The 17,487-nt window shown below is 40.8% G+C and overlaps 1 protein-coding gene across 2 annotated transcripts in view; it reads right to left on the reverse strand.

The window, feature by feature from the left end:
• Nucleotides 1-17,487, reverse strand: part of elavl4 (ELAV like neuron-specific RNA binding protein 4) — a 91,067-nt gene that overhangs the window by 47,680 nt on the left and 25,900 nt on the right. For both annotated transcript variants that reach the window (XM_079827844.1, XM_079827845.1), the window contains exons 2-3: nucleotides 7,901-7,987; nucleotides 1,595-1,835 (exon numbers count right to left, since the gene is read on the reverse strand). In XM_079827844.1, the coding sequence (XP_079683970.1) occupies nucleotides 1,595-1,835; nucleotides 7,901-7,987 (328 nt within the window). The remainder of the gene's footprint in view (nucleotides 1-1,594; nucleotides 1,836-7,900; nucleotides 7,988-17,487) is intronic.

Raw genomic sequence — 17,487 nt, forward strand, 5'->3', positions numbered from 1 at the left:
AAAGAACTCGCTGTCTCCTAGCTCGCTCTGCTTTTACAATGATCAAGAAGCGATTTGTTAGCTTAAAATTCTGAACTGGGAAATTGCACCCCTGGGATCCCAAAGCAAAGAGTGCAGTACAGGGAAGAGCCATATTTATGATGCACTATGTGTTCCCGAGCCTGAACAAGTGAGTGATCCTTGTTAACGCTATCTTTTCGCTTACACAACCGTCAATTTAATAAAAACACATTCCATTTGGTGTATGTGAGGATATCCTGAGACTTTAGTGAATTTCCCACATGTAAAGACTGAAAAAGGAGCATGTGTCAACTCTCATGACGACGATTCTAATGACAATTCTCTTGCCCAACCATCTGACTGCCTGGCAATGAAATCCTACCAAACCTGTGGTCAAGAGCCAAGAGTCTCTCGCTGTCTCTGTCTCTCTCTGTCTCTCTCCCCTTTTGTCTAAAAACCAGTGGCTTTAGGCCTGGCCCTGTTTTAATGAGATTATCCAGAGCGAAGTGTCACTAAGTAGGATATAAAATGGAGGCCATTATCTGGCATTATTTCTGAGCAGCCTCGCCATCCATCTGCTTACCACCCACATAGTCACTACGGTGGGATTAGAACTCTTATTAGCAGGGGAGTGCTGCTTAAACACCTCTATGTCCTCTTTCTCTCTCCTCCTTTCTCTCTGGGCACTGTAAACAACGGCTAGGCCTTCTTATCCAGTGTTTCCAACTCTGGAATATCCATGAATTTGCGGTCTGACCTGATACAACTGCGTCAAACAGACCTAATGAAGCAATGATTTCAGTGTAAGACTTCATTTTTCATTTCATTGGTTCTATTAAATATTCAACAGTGGAGTAAAAAAAAAGATTTTTTTTTTGTGATACAAGGTTGTTGGTTTTGGATAGACCTTCAAAATGCTGAATATTCTAAAATGACTTTATTATTTAGATTTTTTATTATAACTAAAATGTCATTTTAAAGATCACATGGTGCTTGCATTATTTTTAACCCCCAGGGGCCGGCGCGACCACCTCGCTATTTTTCTTATCAGTTGCAAAAGAGACTGATTTTGACGGATACATCATTCGAAACTGTTAAGTGTCTACTTTTATTTGTTAATGAATGTACCAGTCATATATTTCCATATATGCTATAAACATATAAATATGTTATTACTGCTATATATATATATATGTAATTAATTTGATGAACATCAATAGACAGCTGAGTTAAAAGTTAATGACTTCTTCCGTTCCAACCTAAGTGGCTCCCATCCCGAAGTTTCCTGTAATACCCAAGACAGTTTTCGCAGAGGGTAATTTTTCTTTTTCCGCTGGTTGATTTCCATCCCCGTAAGTACGATTTCGGAACTCCAACACCCCCAAAACACTCCTCAGACGTACAAATTCAGAGGATAATTCAGCCACCCGATGGAGAACATCGTATTGGGCTATTTTTGCGCTACTTTTGACTGGCCATTGGGCTACTTTTGTTGCACATACCTGGCAACCCTGCTTTTGCCTCTACTACACACAGTTCATTATGCAAATCAAATGCAAATTTTCTTTGTTGCCTTCCCCCTTCTTATTATTACCTGTGATTTTGTCCCGAACCAGCTTGCAGGACTCGATCTCGCCAATGCTGCCGAAGAGGCTGCGGAACTCTTCCTGGGTCATGTTCTGGGGCAGGTAGTTGACGATGAGGTTGGTCTTGCTGTCGTCATTAGGGCCGCCGGTCTGCATGGGCGAGGGGCAGCTGCGGCTGTTGCTGGAGGGCCCGTTGGCCGTGGCAGAGTTCGGCCCATTCGTCACCTGAGGCTCCATGTTGCTGATTATCTGCAGGCAAAAGAAGGTTTGAAGGAAGTGGCATCTGAAACGTATGCAGTTCACTAATCCCTGACAGACTTTTGATATTAAACCATAAAGAAAAAGCATATTTTAACATTTACAAATCTGATTTACTATGCAGTATATACTGATTACTTTAAGTGGAGTTACTGACATCCCAGATAAAGGGGTTTGGAGCAATCTGGTGTATGTAGCTGCAACTGCAACTATTAGCTGCAAAACCTCACAGACTCACTCTAAATAATACAATGCATGACACACTTACTGAAAAACTGTTTATGCATCTCTAGACTTTTACTAGCTTTCTTCCACCCGCCCTCCCCCTCACTCTATTACAGATATTTTTGAGTTTGGCTGTGCGTTTTGATGGTTGGCTCAACTTGACAGGGTAACAATGTGAGCCCTTCGGCGTGGAACGACTGTCATGGCGAACAGCGTTTGCCACTGGTTTAGCCGTGCGCTTTTAAGAGCAGGTGTTTGAAGAGAAGCTTACTGGCCCTGGGGAAGAAGGAACAGAGGAGGCCCCAGTCTGTGCTGCTTTTCAGCCTCAAACTTTTTATTTCAAGATTGTTCCACGCCGCAGTTAAATGTATTCATCCATTTGCATAAAGCATGTTTGTGTGCGAGCGCATGTGTGTTTAATTTTGTCACCCTACTCTATTTGAGGGGGCTGGGTGACATCTGGAATCGTGTCATATTCTGACTGTCACGAAGGGTGAAGATATGCGTGCGAGTGAGCGTGTGTGAGCGAGAGCAGATTAGGGGGAAAATCTTCATGGTTGCAAAAGCAAGACTCCATGAGATTTTCTCAGGGGAACAAACAACAGCTACGTCAGTCAGAGGCGCACGTTGAAGACAGATTTTGCTTTAGCTTTTACACCTTTTATAACACTAGACTGACCTTCTCTGACTGTCTGGACAGCCATGGTAAAGCCTAAAACCGTGTCCTAACCAGACGTGATGTGACAACATGACACTACATTTTTTCTGCCGTTTGGTTTTTATTTCTGTGCCGTCATTTCGAGCAGCCCCGAACACGCTGAAATATTACTGGACCAAAGTCCAGCTCCTCATGTATATTAAGCATGGAGGAGGAGAGACTAAAAAGATAAGAGGCTTTTTATAAAATACAGTCTGGTTGGCTGTAATTTTTAGTGTTTTAGTGTCAGTCTTTAAGGAAAATTCAATGGATTTTCATTGGTAGACAAAAGTCTCAAACCAAAAAGAGGATAGAAGAAGGAAAAAAAAAAAAAACAAACAAATAAGATTTAAAACAGCAAGCATGACCTGATTATAGCTCATTCTAAGCTGATTCTGTAAGTCAACCATGTTTAATATTCATTTTCTTTTCCTCTCTGACTGGATGTGGCATAATTCAGATCAAGATCTGCACTGAGAGAGTGAAGGAAAAGCGCTAATGTTTCCTGCTGATAGATTCAAGAGTGGAAAATAATAGAGATGAGGAGGAGAAAAAAAAATGGATCTAAGCTGAAATTCAGCTGCGCTTATTTTTAGCTCTTCAAAAAATGCTCTGCATCTGCACTCTGAAGTTTGACTCTCCTTTATCAAAGTGGGCATATTTAGAAAGGTTAACAATTTTTCCCCATCTGACACCACGCTCGTGTTTGCACTTGGGAGTATTTTTGAGAAACACGCAGGCACAGTAAAGAGGATGCTAAAACCAAAGCTATATAGTTGTGTATGATGAGAAACCATCAAAAATAGCTGCAGCATTCCTCGTTCCTAGTTTCCAGTGATCTTTAAAGTCAATTTTTAAAAAATTTACTTTCTTAATGCCTGTTTTGGGTCTTATTGAATGATTCATAGGGCATGTTATTCCAAATTTTAAAGTCTTAAAGGGTTAGTTCACCCAAAAATGAAAATTATGTCATTAATTACTCACCCTTATGTCGTTCGACACCCGTAAGACCTCCGTTCATATTCGGAACACAAATGAAGATATTTTTGTTGAAAGCTGATGGCTGAGAAAGGCTTCAGTTAGGCCTCCATTGGCATTCAGTACACTTATACTCCCAAGACCGATAAAAGGCACTTAAAATGTCATTACAAAGTCCATCTCACCACAGTGACTCTACAATAATCTTACGATGCGACGACAATAGTTTTTGTGCGCAAAAAAAAATCAAAATAACACCTTTATCCAGCTTGTTATTGCCTTCCGCGTGTGCCTCCACGACGCATGCGCGAGAATATGACGTAGCGCCGGGGCTCGGGATTCCATGAAATGCACACTCTAACCCCATTTTGAGCACTACGCCGAGACCTAAAGCACGATCAATGTAGAATCCAACAGCTGAGATACGCGCGTCTTCCTCTGATTGTAAACAAATCACTTCTGGGTCATCTGTCCGAACGCCGGATCTGCGTCATATTCTCGCGCATGCGTCGTGGAGGCACACGCGGAAGGCAGTAACAAGTTGGAAAAAGGTGTTATTTTGATTTTTTTTGCGCACAAAAACTATTGTCGTCGCATCGTAAGATTATTGTAGAGTCACTGTGGTGAGATGGACTTTGTAACATGTTTTGAGTGCCTTTTATCCGTCTTGGGAGTATAAGTGTACTGAATGCCAATGGAGGCCTTTCTCAGCCATCAGCTTTCAACAAAAATATCTTCATTTGTGTTCCGAATATGAACGGAGGTCTTACGGGTCTCGAACGACGTGAGGGTGAGTAATTAATGACAGAATTTTCATTTTTGGGTGAACTAACCCTTTAAAATGTAATAACCTGTATAATGTAATAATATATATATGTGTGTGTGTGTGTGTGCTTGTTTATGTGATTTATGATGACACAAATTTGTATAATGGCATGGGTATTACACTGGTATTACAATTACAACTGGTTTATAAGGACATTTCATATGTCCTCATTATTAAAATCGATCAAAAACATACTAAACAATGTTTTATTAAAAATGTAAAAATGCAGAATGTTTTCTGTGACGTGTAGGTTTAGGGGTAGGGGTAGTGTAGGGGATAGAATGTAGTTTGTACTGTATAAAAACCATTACACCTATGGAATGTCCTCATAATGTAGTTGCACCAATGTGTGTGTGTGTGCGTGTGTGTGTATGTCATGATTCACTTGGAGTAAAATGATTATATATAAAAAAACAGAAATTTTTGGATCAATTGCTGTGCCATTGTTTTTAGTCTTTGAAGACATTCACATTTTTCCGACGTGACAAATAGAAAAAAAAACTGCCTGCAGCCCATAGGAGGCTCATCTGCAAAGCTCTCAGGATATGCATGTAAATGGATCCTGTTCCGCACTTCTCTGCAGAAAAGAGGCATGGAGCGACACAAAGGGACAAAATAGCCATCGCCACAGCAGGTCTTGATTGATGTGTGTGTGTGTGTGTGTGTGTGTACATGTTTATTTTTGTGTGTTTTCATCTGTGTGCATGTGTGAGGGGAGACTTATTAAGTCTGTTTGCGGCTCCTGCTGTGCACTGTTCTTTCAGGGGAAAAAAGAAATGCTCAAACCTCATGGGAGAAGAGCTTTGAATATTCCAGAGAAGGGACAGATGAAAGTGGGACACCTTTCATTCTGATTCCAGGGACCTGTTGTGTCTCGATGGCCAATTAAAAACCGAGTCTTTCCTTTGTGATCCCTTCACTAGTACTTATATGCTGCCTTATTATTTTCCTGTTGTTGAACTACCTCGTTGTCATATTGAGAAGGTTAATTGTTCTTTTACATACTCACTATTGCTGGACATTTGCCCCAGCATCTGACAGGGGTCAGCGTAGTGTCCCCTCGTTTCTTTTAACTACTGTTTCTGAGTAGATCAGATTAGAGTGAAAGGCAGAACTGACCATTGAATAGATTTTTGTTTTAGTGACTGTTTCTGCCGGTTACATTGTTGCACCAGTAGGTGGTGATTTATGAGTTATTCAGCCAACTGATTCATTCAAAAATGCTGAATCATTCACGAAGGAAACATTGGACTGTATTAGTAAGTCACTGAATCGCTCACTCAAGTGATTTGTTCAAAATGTCTAGGAACTTCATTAAAATATGACATATAGGCCTGGTTTCACAGACGGGGTTTAGATTAAACCAGGATCAGGCCTTGGTTTAATTAGAATATTTAAGTAGCTTTTATGAACATTAGACAAAAGCATTACTGGTGTGCATCTTGAGACAAAACAATGGCGCTCAAACATATATTTTAGTCTGGGGCTAGGCTTAAGCCTTGTCTGTAAAACTGGGAGATATTGAAATAGGCTACGGTATTTTTATAAAAAAATAATTGTATTAATTATGCGTGTGTGTATATTTATATACTATTGCGGAATCTATAAAGAGTCATTCTTTCTGTAGAAGATTTAGTCAGTGAAATCCTTGCTATATCGTGTATTTTATCTCAGATGGTACACTCTCAGAAAAAAAGGTACAGGGCTGTCACTGGGGCGGTACCCTAAGGTACAAAAGTGAAAAGGTACATCTTTGTACCTTACTCACCCCTGAAAGGTACATTTTAGTACCTCAAAAGGTACATATCAGTACTTTAAGAGTGCATATTAATACCTTAAAGGTACATATTAGTACCTTTTTTGTTATGTACCTTAGGGTACCGCCCCAGTGACAGCAATGTACCTTTTTTTCTGACAGTGTATGCTTTATTGAACAATCAGCACGACTGTCTTTTATAATTTTTTATATAATTTTTATAGAATCTATTTGGGTACTTTATGTGTGAAGAAAAATAGCTTTTGGGCCTGTCAGCGAACTTAAACATGTAAAAGGCCAGAAAACAGCTTTGGTTAGGCAAAAAAGTTGGTCTGCATTCCGCAACTCTCTTTTTTTGGTGCTGTTTGCAGCCAGGTTAATACGCAATTTACTAGTCACGTGCTAGCTGAGCAACTGCTATTGATATTTGGTGAGAGACACAAATCACAGAGACAGGTGTGATTTCTCAGGATATCTATTTCAGTGATATCTGTCAAGCAGTAGCGACATTTAATACGTGGCTTACAGCACCTTTAACTGGAATAGTTCAGTATAAACTACTGTGATTTGGATGCTAGCTAAGGCAGAGCCTAGCTGGTTCTATCTGTAAAAGGCAGGGAGACAGTTAGACAGACAGACAGACAGGCAAGGCAAGCAGACAGGCAGACATGCTAAGCCATCACAAAGGCCTTGGTGTCAGCCGGGGGACAGACATCATCTTCCCTTTGATTCAACTGAACAGTAGCCCCAGATTACATTCCTTTATTTTTTCAAACGCAATGGCAGATATGCCAACTGTTTCTGAACGCTGCTCGGCCCGGCTCAGGCTACGAGCGTGTGTGTGTGTGTGCGTGTGTGAATGCGGAAGGAAGAGGCTCTGCCACTCTGTCTTACATAAGTGCCTTAGAGGATGTCAGGACGGGGATAAAAATACAGGTTCAACCAGTCCAATGTCCCTGAGTCACGCAGTGCCAGAGGTGTGTGTGTGTATGTTCACAGCACTGCAGATAGATGCGTTTCGGTGTGTGTCCTGATACCTGCCATTTCAACACGGCACTTTAATGGCCTTATTAGCTAAGATGTTAAAATGTCAGGCTTCTATTCTGATGTGTGTTTTTACTGGTAATGCTCTCCAGTTATTACCAGAGCCTTCTGATGCTAGTGCTCCCTCCTATAGATGTCGGTTCTCATTTATGTGGACCTGTGACAGCTAAATCTAGTAGAAAATAACACTGGTAATCATCTTCAGGTGAAATAAAGGGATGAAGCTGGATTGTTTTTTGTGAATGCAAATGCAAAATCAACCTTTTTTACATTCTAACGTGATTCCTTATGCATATATGCAATTTTTCTACTTGCACAAGACACTGAAATGTTGCACAGACATCATACATTTTGACAATACAGCATCCATCCAAAATATGTCATGAGGTATACAGTTAAGCAAGTTTTATTTAAAACTTATCATTGCTCTACCCTTGCACACACCCTCCCTCTCATAGCACAATTTCATAGCAGCAATATGGCTATTAATGGGGGTAAAAATGGCAGTTAGTGGGCAGCAGTCTCCTTACCATCTTTGGCTGTGTCAGCAGTCCCTTCTCAGCCCAGCCCTGGAGCTGCGGCAGGTCTGCCTGACGCCACTGAGTCTCTGTCGATCCCTACGGGAGGGGGGCAGGGTCAATATTCAGACATGCCCATTTTCTCCATACCAAACAAACACTCCTGACGGTCTCCAGGCACACTAAAACACACAGGTGGCTTTGATTTGGGCTCAAAAGACACATATAGCATAATTGAAATGGTGCATGCAGAGAACAGGTGATATATAGAATGGCCTATTCGCTGGAGAAATGGAAGTATTTTTTCACACTCTAGGACATAGACAAATTTGTGTCGGATATAGAAACTGCAAGTTGTAAAAAAAAACCAGCAAGCCTCCTACTGTAGATTTAATATCATGGGTTTTCCGACAAATCCAGCTTCGTAAACAAGACCTTAGAGGACCAATACCGAGGCTGCCGCAATCACAGCTTGAGCTGTGGCGCTAACAGGGAAAACAGCCAATTTAGGAAAAGAGGGAGTCTCTGAGCATGACCTTTCTGTTGGATGGATGGAATTAGAGGAGGAGTGTAATAGGAGGCATCCAGCACTACATGATGGAGGAGACACTTCTGCATCGGAAGGGATGGAGGGGGGGGCTTGGCGTCCTCTGCAGATCTTTAAAACCTTCGTGTAAGCGCCCAGGTGTCGGGATCTAGAGAAAAATGAACTGTCAGCGGAGGAGGGAGAGGAGAGAGAGATGGGGTGGGCAGGTGGATTGCTGACAGCTCTCGGTGTAGTGTTATCTGGGGCATGGGTCGGTAATTTAAAAAAGAGCCTCATGGGATTTTTTTTTTTAATCTCATGTGCCACCTTGGTTTTAGTTTTAGTGAGGACCGCAGGGTGCAACAAAACACTTTATTGTTCTAGTGATGAAACATAAGTGAACATTCAGCTTTAAACGTGATGTGTATTTGTTCTCTAATGAAACAACATATCTGCATGAAACAATCCGGAGCTCTAGATCCACATGCTGAATTGTTCCAAAAAATAAGAAACAGGATGACACAGCCAAATGATGCATCAGAATTTTGGTGCATCATTCACAGTAAGGTTTAAAAAGCTCTCGCTGTTACTCAGCTACAGAGATCGATGTCCACGGGCGACAGAAGGGAGAGGACAGACTATAAATGAATTCATCTTCTGTTTTCACTGACCTTTTCTCAAAGCTCACAGGAATCAAATATGGAATACGTAACAATGGAGAAATTGCTTTTTGTTCTCTTTCTCTGTCTTATTTTCTCTCTCTTCTCTCTCTACGTTCTATTTGTTGAAAAAATAAAAGTACTCAAACTGCTGTTGTTCATATCAATTAAACAATGTCAACAAACATGTCAATTAAATTAACGTTTGTTTCTTTAAATCATTCATCAGACACGCCAGAAAGAGATTAGCCGCAGTTTGATGCAAGGTAAGTTATCTGAAGGCTTTTCTTTTAATACACTTTAAAAAAATAAATCCATGAAATAACAGAAAAAGTACTGGCAGGTCATTACCCGAACATTATCCAGTCATTTTCATCAATCCTAAAACACAACGCAATGAAGTGCAAAATTCAAAATACAGGTCAAATAAATACGTTAATACAGTACATTGTGCCCTATTTTTACAGATTTTGTATATTTACTTTATTATATTAACTTGTTGACTCGCTCTCTTTCTCACACACATAAAACGAAACACACACATACACATGTAGGCTAGATGCTCAAAAATATGAGAAATGAAAAAGAATCACTGATCTTAAACTTAACTTAAAGTTTTGTGGCTTTAGTCCATGTAATGTTAACTTTGAGGCCATCTATATGCTTATGTTCTCCTAAACATTGACAAAAGAACTTTTAGCAGATATACTAATTTAGAAATGTCTTTCTCTTCAAGGAAAATGGTTAATGTTGTTAATATAAGATATTCCTGTTTTCGGTTTACATTAACACCTGACATAAAACTGCAGTTGTCTAGCGACTTCATGGGGTTTTTCAAAACGAAAGATTTTCAGTAAATTGCATCTCATATTAGCTTAGCGTAACTTTGCCATTAGCTTAACCACAGTAGCCACAGCACAAAAACCAATAAAACAGAGAATTCACCTCGCCCTCTGCGATCAAAAGAATCTCCCACGCTTTTCTTTTCTGCTCGAGTGATGGTCAATAAATCAGCCACTTCATCCACGGCAGAACATTCTCTTGTCAAACAACCCATACTTAACCCCAAACAGGACTCACACAATCATTTCCATGCGCCCATATCACACAACCTTGTACCGGATAATTGACATTACAGAGGCTCTGTTAAAAAAGACTGCCTGCCACAAAATGGAGGTCACTCTCAGCAGCTATATATATATATATATATATATATATATATATATATATATATATATATATATATATATATATATATATATATATATATATATATATATAAAATGTGAATGTATGATCTTGCTGTTTTTGCCACACGCACTCATGGGGTTCAAAGCTATCTGGGAGGATTTCATCTTGAAATGTTCTTCCTTGCACCATAATTTCTGTTTACTCATACCGCTCAGGAACATGTAGCTGGGGAAATAACCTTTTCCTTCATTCATTTTTTTGTAAGCTCTTTTTAAAAAACAGCAGGAGTGTGGTTAGTAACCCTAGACCAAATCCGTTCAAATAATTCTCAGTTTGAGAAATAAACAAATTTGTACTTAACAGAGTCTCCGGGCGGAGGGTACAAGTCTCCTTAATGTTCACAGAGGTCGCTGCACTTGCCCGAGACTCCAACCCTCCTGTGCACTGAACTGCTGGAGGGGATGTGAGCTGTCAGAACCCATTCAGGTACGCAGCTTCATACATTTCTTGTATCTTAACGTCAGGTCAGTAAAGTTCTCTCAGTGTATTGATTTTTATTTTTCTCTCCCTGTGTTTTGCGTGGGCTCCCCTCCTCAGTGGGACACCTCCTCCAGAGCCCTCGGGTCAGACTGCCACTCCGGCAGATCAATCAGGGCAGTAATGTGGGACGGCATGCGCCAAGACTGCTCCGCTCTGTCACCATCGATCCGCATCTACTTTACCAAATGGATTTTTTCTTCTCCACCCTCCCTCCCTCCCTCCTCTCATTGAGTACCTCGCCCTCTTATTCTTCCTCTGAGGGACTTCGGAAAATAAATGCCTCAGTATAAAAGCAATTTTTCATTTAACTTTTGCTTGACACATTTTCTTCTTCCCTCTTTAGATGAAGTCCGGTTTTATGTTACGCCGGATCAATAGAAGCTTCCAAGAAGGTTCTCCCATAATTTCTCTTGCTCTCTCCCCTGGGTGATGGTGATGGGCCTGGTTGAGCCAGGACGTTAGAGGAAAGCAGAGGACCACACCCTGATCACATTACCCCATCATTAGAGCGAGCCTCATTTGATCAGTAATGAAGGCTGCTGTTCATTTGGCCCATGCCTCGTGTTCTTTCTTAGCGTCTGTTTCTCAGAGATGGGTTTCTTGCACCCGTCTAAGAGTCCAATGAATATCTCAGAGGAATTACTCTGACCTTTTGATTTGCTTCCTGGGGTGATTCAGGGTGACTATATAATGACACGTCTGTAGAGTAATAGGTGAGGTTGAATACAGGCCACTGCAGAAACCTGAATGCTGAAAGCCGGGATTGCAGGGATTTTCGCAGATCATTGCTTGAGTAATTTTATGCTATTAAAGAATTTGTATTTTAAAGAGAAATATTTCTAAGCAGTTTGACTTTAGGTCACCACATGGTAAATAGATTTAAAATGTTAATACGTGATTTTCTATAGCTTCAGATGACCTAGACTACAAGATATAAATTGTTTTTTTGTTCATTTTTTTTAAAAAAACGACCCTACTTTTTAGTCCAAATTGAAATCATTCAAGCTGCAAAAAAAAAAAAATCAATTTTCTCATTTAAATGCCTGGATAATGGAGAGATGATTGATTGTCTGAGGGTTTAATTGCTTGAAACCATTATCAGAGATTTTAAATAACGACAAATGCATGAATACAGATTGACACATCAAGTACTTGAAAAAAGTGCAAAATCTTGATCCTAGAAATCGAACCGTTGTTCATGTAAATGTCATGTAAAAATCTTGTACGAAAAGAAAGGAAGGAAAAGGAGCAGATGAAAGGACCGGAAGGATGATAGGAGGAGAACATGTAAGGGGGCGTGTGGGGGACGGCAGCATCAGTGACACGTGTTTTTCCTTTGGGCTACGGGTCTGGTGAAACACCTGCGTCTCTCCCTACCCACTCTCTCCAAATCTCACAATGTTGACCTCATCAGCTGACCCCACTCTCTTTCTCTCTCACTCTCTCTATCCACCGTCGCTCCTTTGCAGTTTCCCCCTCTCTCTCTCTCTGGATGAATGGCTGTATTTTCTCTCAGTGCGTGGGATCTCCTTGGCCTTAAATTAACCTCTCTCGCAGATTTTCTTTGGAGACGAATTAGCGCCCAACGTGACAGTGCGGCTAATGTGTTGGTGAGGGTTCAGCGGAGTTTTCAAATAAAAAAGGCAAAAAATTCTTCAATGCTGTGCTGATGAACCGCAATGCAAAAATGAATGTTTTCGTGAAGTTACACAACTGTGGTGCTTGCTGTCGAAGATTAAAAACAAACAAACACAAACAGCCATAATCGTGCAAAAAATATCATATAGAGCTGGATTTCTTGACTGCATTTGTTCTTTTTGCTCAATCCACTATCTAGTCCATGCTGCCGTGGGGCCGCTGGCTCCGTTAGCCGCTGGTAGCGGCCCAGCTCGCTGCCAAGGCAAGCAGAAAATTGGTGAGCATCTTGATTCAGGGATGACACTTAAATTTGTGTGGCTCCAGTGACCAGTTCTATCCTCCGGCGCCGGATGGAAATATGAGAGTTTGGCCCTCTGCCTGCTCCGGCAGGACTCGTGTCCTTCAGGCAGTATGGGGCAAGCGGCCTGCTGGGCCTGGCTCTGCGCACACATACATACACACCCAGTGGCACACCACTGACATGGTCCAGCCCCTGGCCATCTCTGTGATATCTCCCATGGACACGAGCACTGCTTATGATGCGGAGAGGCCTTCACTATCAGACACGAGGCTCAAGGCAGATTTAATGGGTGAGTATTTGGTGGATGTGTCTCTAAAATCACTCAAATCTGTATTATGAAACTCACTTTATGTGCAGGGTAATGATCAAAGAGTGACAGGGGACGTCTTTGGGTTTGTGCACGTGTTGTCCTGTCTGTCAACTAGCCTCGGACCACGAGTTGATTATCAGTGACAGGCTCAGAGATACACTGCCCACCCCCACATGCTCTTTCTCTTTCACATACCCTTCCGCTTGCTCTATGTAACCCCTACACATATTGCCTCCCACCATTGGGGGACTTTGGCATTAGAATAAAGGTGGCCTTGCCATGTCTGTATGAGGAACTCTCTGAGCTACACTGGGAGTGGGCGGTAGGACTGAAATATTATATCAAGGTATGAGCGATTATGTCATCTAATGGTACATAAAACAATATATTTTTTGATAACTGATCCCTGAAATACACACACGTATATCATCATATGATATTCCATATGATATAATGATAGATTGTTTTAATATGATGCACTGTATGTCATTAAAATATATTGAATAATAAAATCACGCATGGCGTCAGTTCTGGCAGGTCACGTGCATAGACAGTAAAAAAACGGACATAGTGTCCGTGACGTCACCCGTAGGTTTCAGAAGAGCATTTTTGAAGCCTATAAGCCATCTTAAATTACTCCCGGATAACTGAAAATCACTCCCGGATAACTGAAAATCACTCCCAGATAACTGAAAATGGGCAAAGAGGCAGGACGTGGATGGAGCTGAGGTGCCTGGTTGCTGAAACCATGCCTGCCTAGCTCGACCATAGTAGCAATCCACCTGTCACTCAAGTGGCCACGCCCTTAATTATGCAGAACTTTAAGGCTTAAAGGTGCAGTGTGTAGTATTTATGAGGATCTATTGACAGAAATGCAACATAACATACATAGCTATGTATTCAGTGGTGTAAAAAGACCTTACGTAATGTACCGTTATGTTTTTATTACCTTAGAATGAGCAATTTCTATCTTCATACACCACCGACCCTTACAGTGAAATCACCATTTTGCGCAGTCATGTCTCTACAGTAGCCCTAAACGGACAAACTTAGAGAGCTAGTACCCTTCTGCTCTCTCCGACGACAACATTTGTGTCCTGTGTCGGTCCCTGTAGCTTCTCTGTATGCTTCGAAAGGGAGGCGTGAGCGGTGGGTGATTACAATTCACAACCTCACTGCTAGTTGCCACTAAAATTCACACACTGCACCTTTAATATAATTTAAACGGATGAGTTATAAAAAAAATTCACCCCCTCAAAGTTTTCATGAAGTGCAAAATTAGCTGTATAGACCCAAACCACTTTTTGTCCCAGGCTGTAAACATATTTTTTTCTGCTGTAAAGTTGGGCATTTTAACATGGGGGAGATACTGTTGGTTTCAAGAGAGACCGCGGGAGGTTGCCGCTTAATCACGTCAGTCAAGCTCACACCAGCTAACTCTCAACTGATCCATGTCTACCAATAGGAATATGACGCCCATCACAGCATCTCTGTATAAGGCACCATTGAGTATTATCTGCAGTGTTTTCATGTTGTTCAGGAGCTAATTACCCTCCTTCATCCCCAGCTTCACCTCTCGTCCACAGTCAGGACTTGGCCTTCTGATATTCCTCTTCAAATCAGACTGTCACTTATCTTGATTTATGTTGTTACATTCATTTATTGTCATTAAGAATGTTAATGATATCTAATACATTTCTGTTAGTTCTGTTCTGTTTATCCTAAGGGGGTTATCTCTGCACTCCCTGCCGTTATCCATGCTAGCTTAGGCTGCGGAGTTCTTGCCCAGAACGGAACCATACCGCCAATTATATATTATAATTTCCAGCAAAAATAACTTTCTTGTGATATATACTGCTCAACAACAGTATGCCTTCACTGGATGAGATGCGTCAAAGCTAAATTGCTCCCATTACACTCATCAGACATCCACACTAGAAGCAATCACCTGCAAGACACTTTGCCGAATAGGCTATAGAATTCTTCCTTTTAAATCAAACCCTAGCTATACCACAGTATAATATTTACCAGCTAACACATTTGTACTATCACATCAAATATACGTCTTACCACCTAGCCCTACACTATACTATGCACATGGTCTTTTCTCAGATATCTCCTCTGTCAAGGTTGTGTGTGTATACGTGTGCCGTCTCTCTAGTTGTGTGTCTATGTGGTTTCCTTTTACTCTGTGCATGCAGTATGCAGGCTGTGTCAGCTCCAGGTGGGGTGTTGACATGGCTGTAGCTAGCTGGCAGGTGGCAGAACAGTGCCGCACCTGCGCCGGGCACAGAGAGAGCGAGTGCACAGCCTCATTCTTCCGTGCCCTGGAAACTATGCATACTGTGCACTCCTGAACCTCTCCGGCTAACAAGCTGCTTTACCAACTACAAATCACATTGAGACTATATAGATGAGTTTTAAAGCTGCGCTTGGGAGCCCTTGGTGAGTATTGCAGTGTGAGTGTGGAGAGCTGGTAAAATGAGGATGAATGTGTTTTGTTATGCGGAGTGTGAAACCCAGCTAAAGACCTTGCACCATATATTTGTCTTTTAATTATTTCCTCTGTTTAAGCTTGTCATGCAATGTTTGCTCATTATAGAGAAACATTAAAAGCTTTACAAATAGCCTGAAAGTAGATGTGTGTGTTTGTGTGTGAGGGGAGTGAAAGGAAAGGAAGACGGTGTTGGTAAGGCAGCTAACTGCATCTCAAGTTCCTGAGAGAATGAGGTGGGCTCTGAACACATAAACTGAGCTTTCCTTCTCTCTCTCTCCCTCTCTTTTTTTTTAGTCTAACAAACCACACACATGAGCTCTGGTTAATCCAATCTCAGCCTCCTCATCTTCCTGCAGCCTCTTTCTAAAAGTCCTTTCTCCACACTCTCTCTTTTCCAAAACACCATCTCTTATTTGCACATTTCCTTTCCAACACAACACACAATTCTTCCATCATTTTCTCTTCTCATTCCCCTGTGGTCTTTTGTTTTCCCTCTCCTTCTACATCTTTTAAACTATTTTTCTTCACCAGCATTGGACTTCTCTTCGAACCAACACACACACCTGATTTTCTGCCTCTTTTTGTTTCTACAGGGAAGAACTACAGTCCAGAAGAACTACAGAGATACAAAATCCGATCCTATAAATGGGACGCGTGATGACTTTTCTGGTATATCAACCAATATTTTAAAATACACATGCACCAATATTCAAATTCTGGCTGATGCAACAAGCTAATAAGTATTTTTGTTATGGCTGATAGCCGAGAAATGTTATTTTGTCTAAAAATAAAATAAATAAACACTAAAAAACGAACTAACGCTATCATTTTAAATGCTTCAAGTGAAATAGGCATCACAACATTATAATGTACAGTATGAAAAATAGATAGGGATTTACTAAGATTTACATTTAACAGTGTTATTAACTTAGTTTTTTATTAGGTTATGAGTGCTAGGTGGGGGAAAGAAATCAATGTAAAAATTAGCGTGCACAAATAAATATGCAATATTGGCTGATACATATCTAATATCCCCTAAACATCTCTAATATTAACATATAACCGATATACTGTATTGTACATCCCTATTTAAAAAAAATATATTGGTTGATATTGGGGGCACATATTATTTTATTCAGAATCAAACAGTAAATTATTTTCTACTGTACATTTTGATGAATTTTAAGCATTTAAAATGTTATTGTAAGTGCTGCTGTTCCAAGGAAACAGACAAAAGCCTGTATATATTTATATGGGCATTACATTTTTTTCTCAGCCAAATAAATGATATTTATATTGGCCAAAATATCTGTACCAATGCATTTCGCTCTTTGACCCTGCGAAACTTGCATCTGGTGGAGAAACATCTCTATGCATGAAGTCAGTTTAGTTATTGATTAAGTTCTGCGCTTGAGCTCATAAAAGAAAGTAGCTGCGAGACAGAGCGGCAACCCCACAGCATCTGCTTTAATAAGAGAACGCAGAGGTAATTGATGGAAGATTGACTGAATTACTAACTAGCACAGGCAGCTAATAAATAGCACCAATCTCAATATGAGAGACAACGAGGTGAATGAAATTCAATCTGTTAACCTCTTCATATATGTCAGGCATATAATGTAGTCTTATAGGCTCCAAAATGCAGATTAATGGATGTAATTTACAAGAGGGCATTTCTTCCCCCTGCTCTTCTGCAACTATAGTGAAGTGATAGCCTTTACTGTCATCTTGTTTTACAAAACAGCAATGACCTAAACACTGTGTCAACACGTCTCCAGGATGTCCTTTTTTCTTTGGAGGTGGGGATATAAAGAATGGCATTATGAGGGAGAGGGCGACCTAATGTGTTCCATTGCAGCTGGTTAGATAAAACCTCTGCAGAATATCAACGAAAGCAGCAAATGTGGCATGCATTCAAAAGAGCAGATTAATCTTCC

This window comes from Gobio gobio (assembly GCF_949357685.1).
Source record: "Gobio gobio genome assembly, chromosome: 10".
NCBI lineage: Eukaryota > Metazoa > Chordata > Actinopteri > Cypriniformes > Gobionidae > Gobio > Gobio gobio.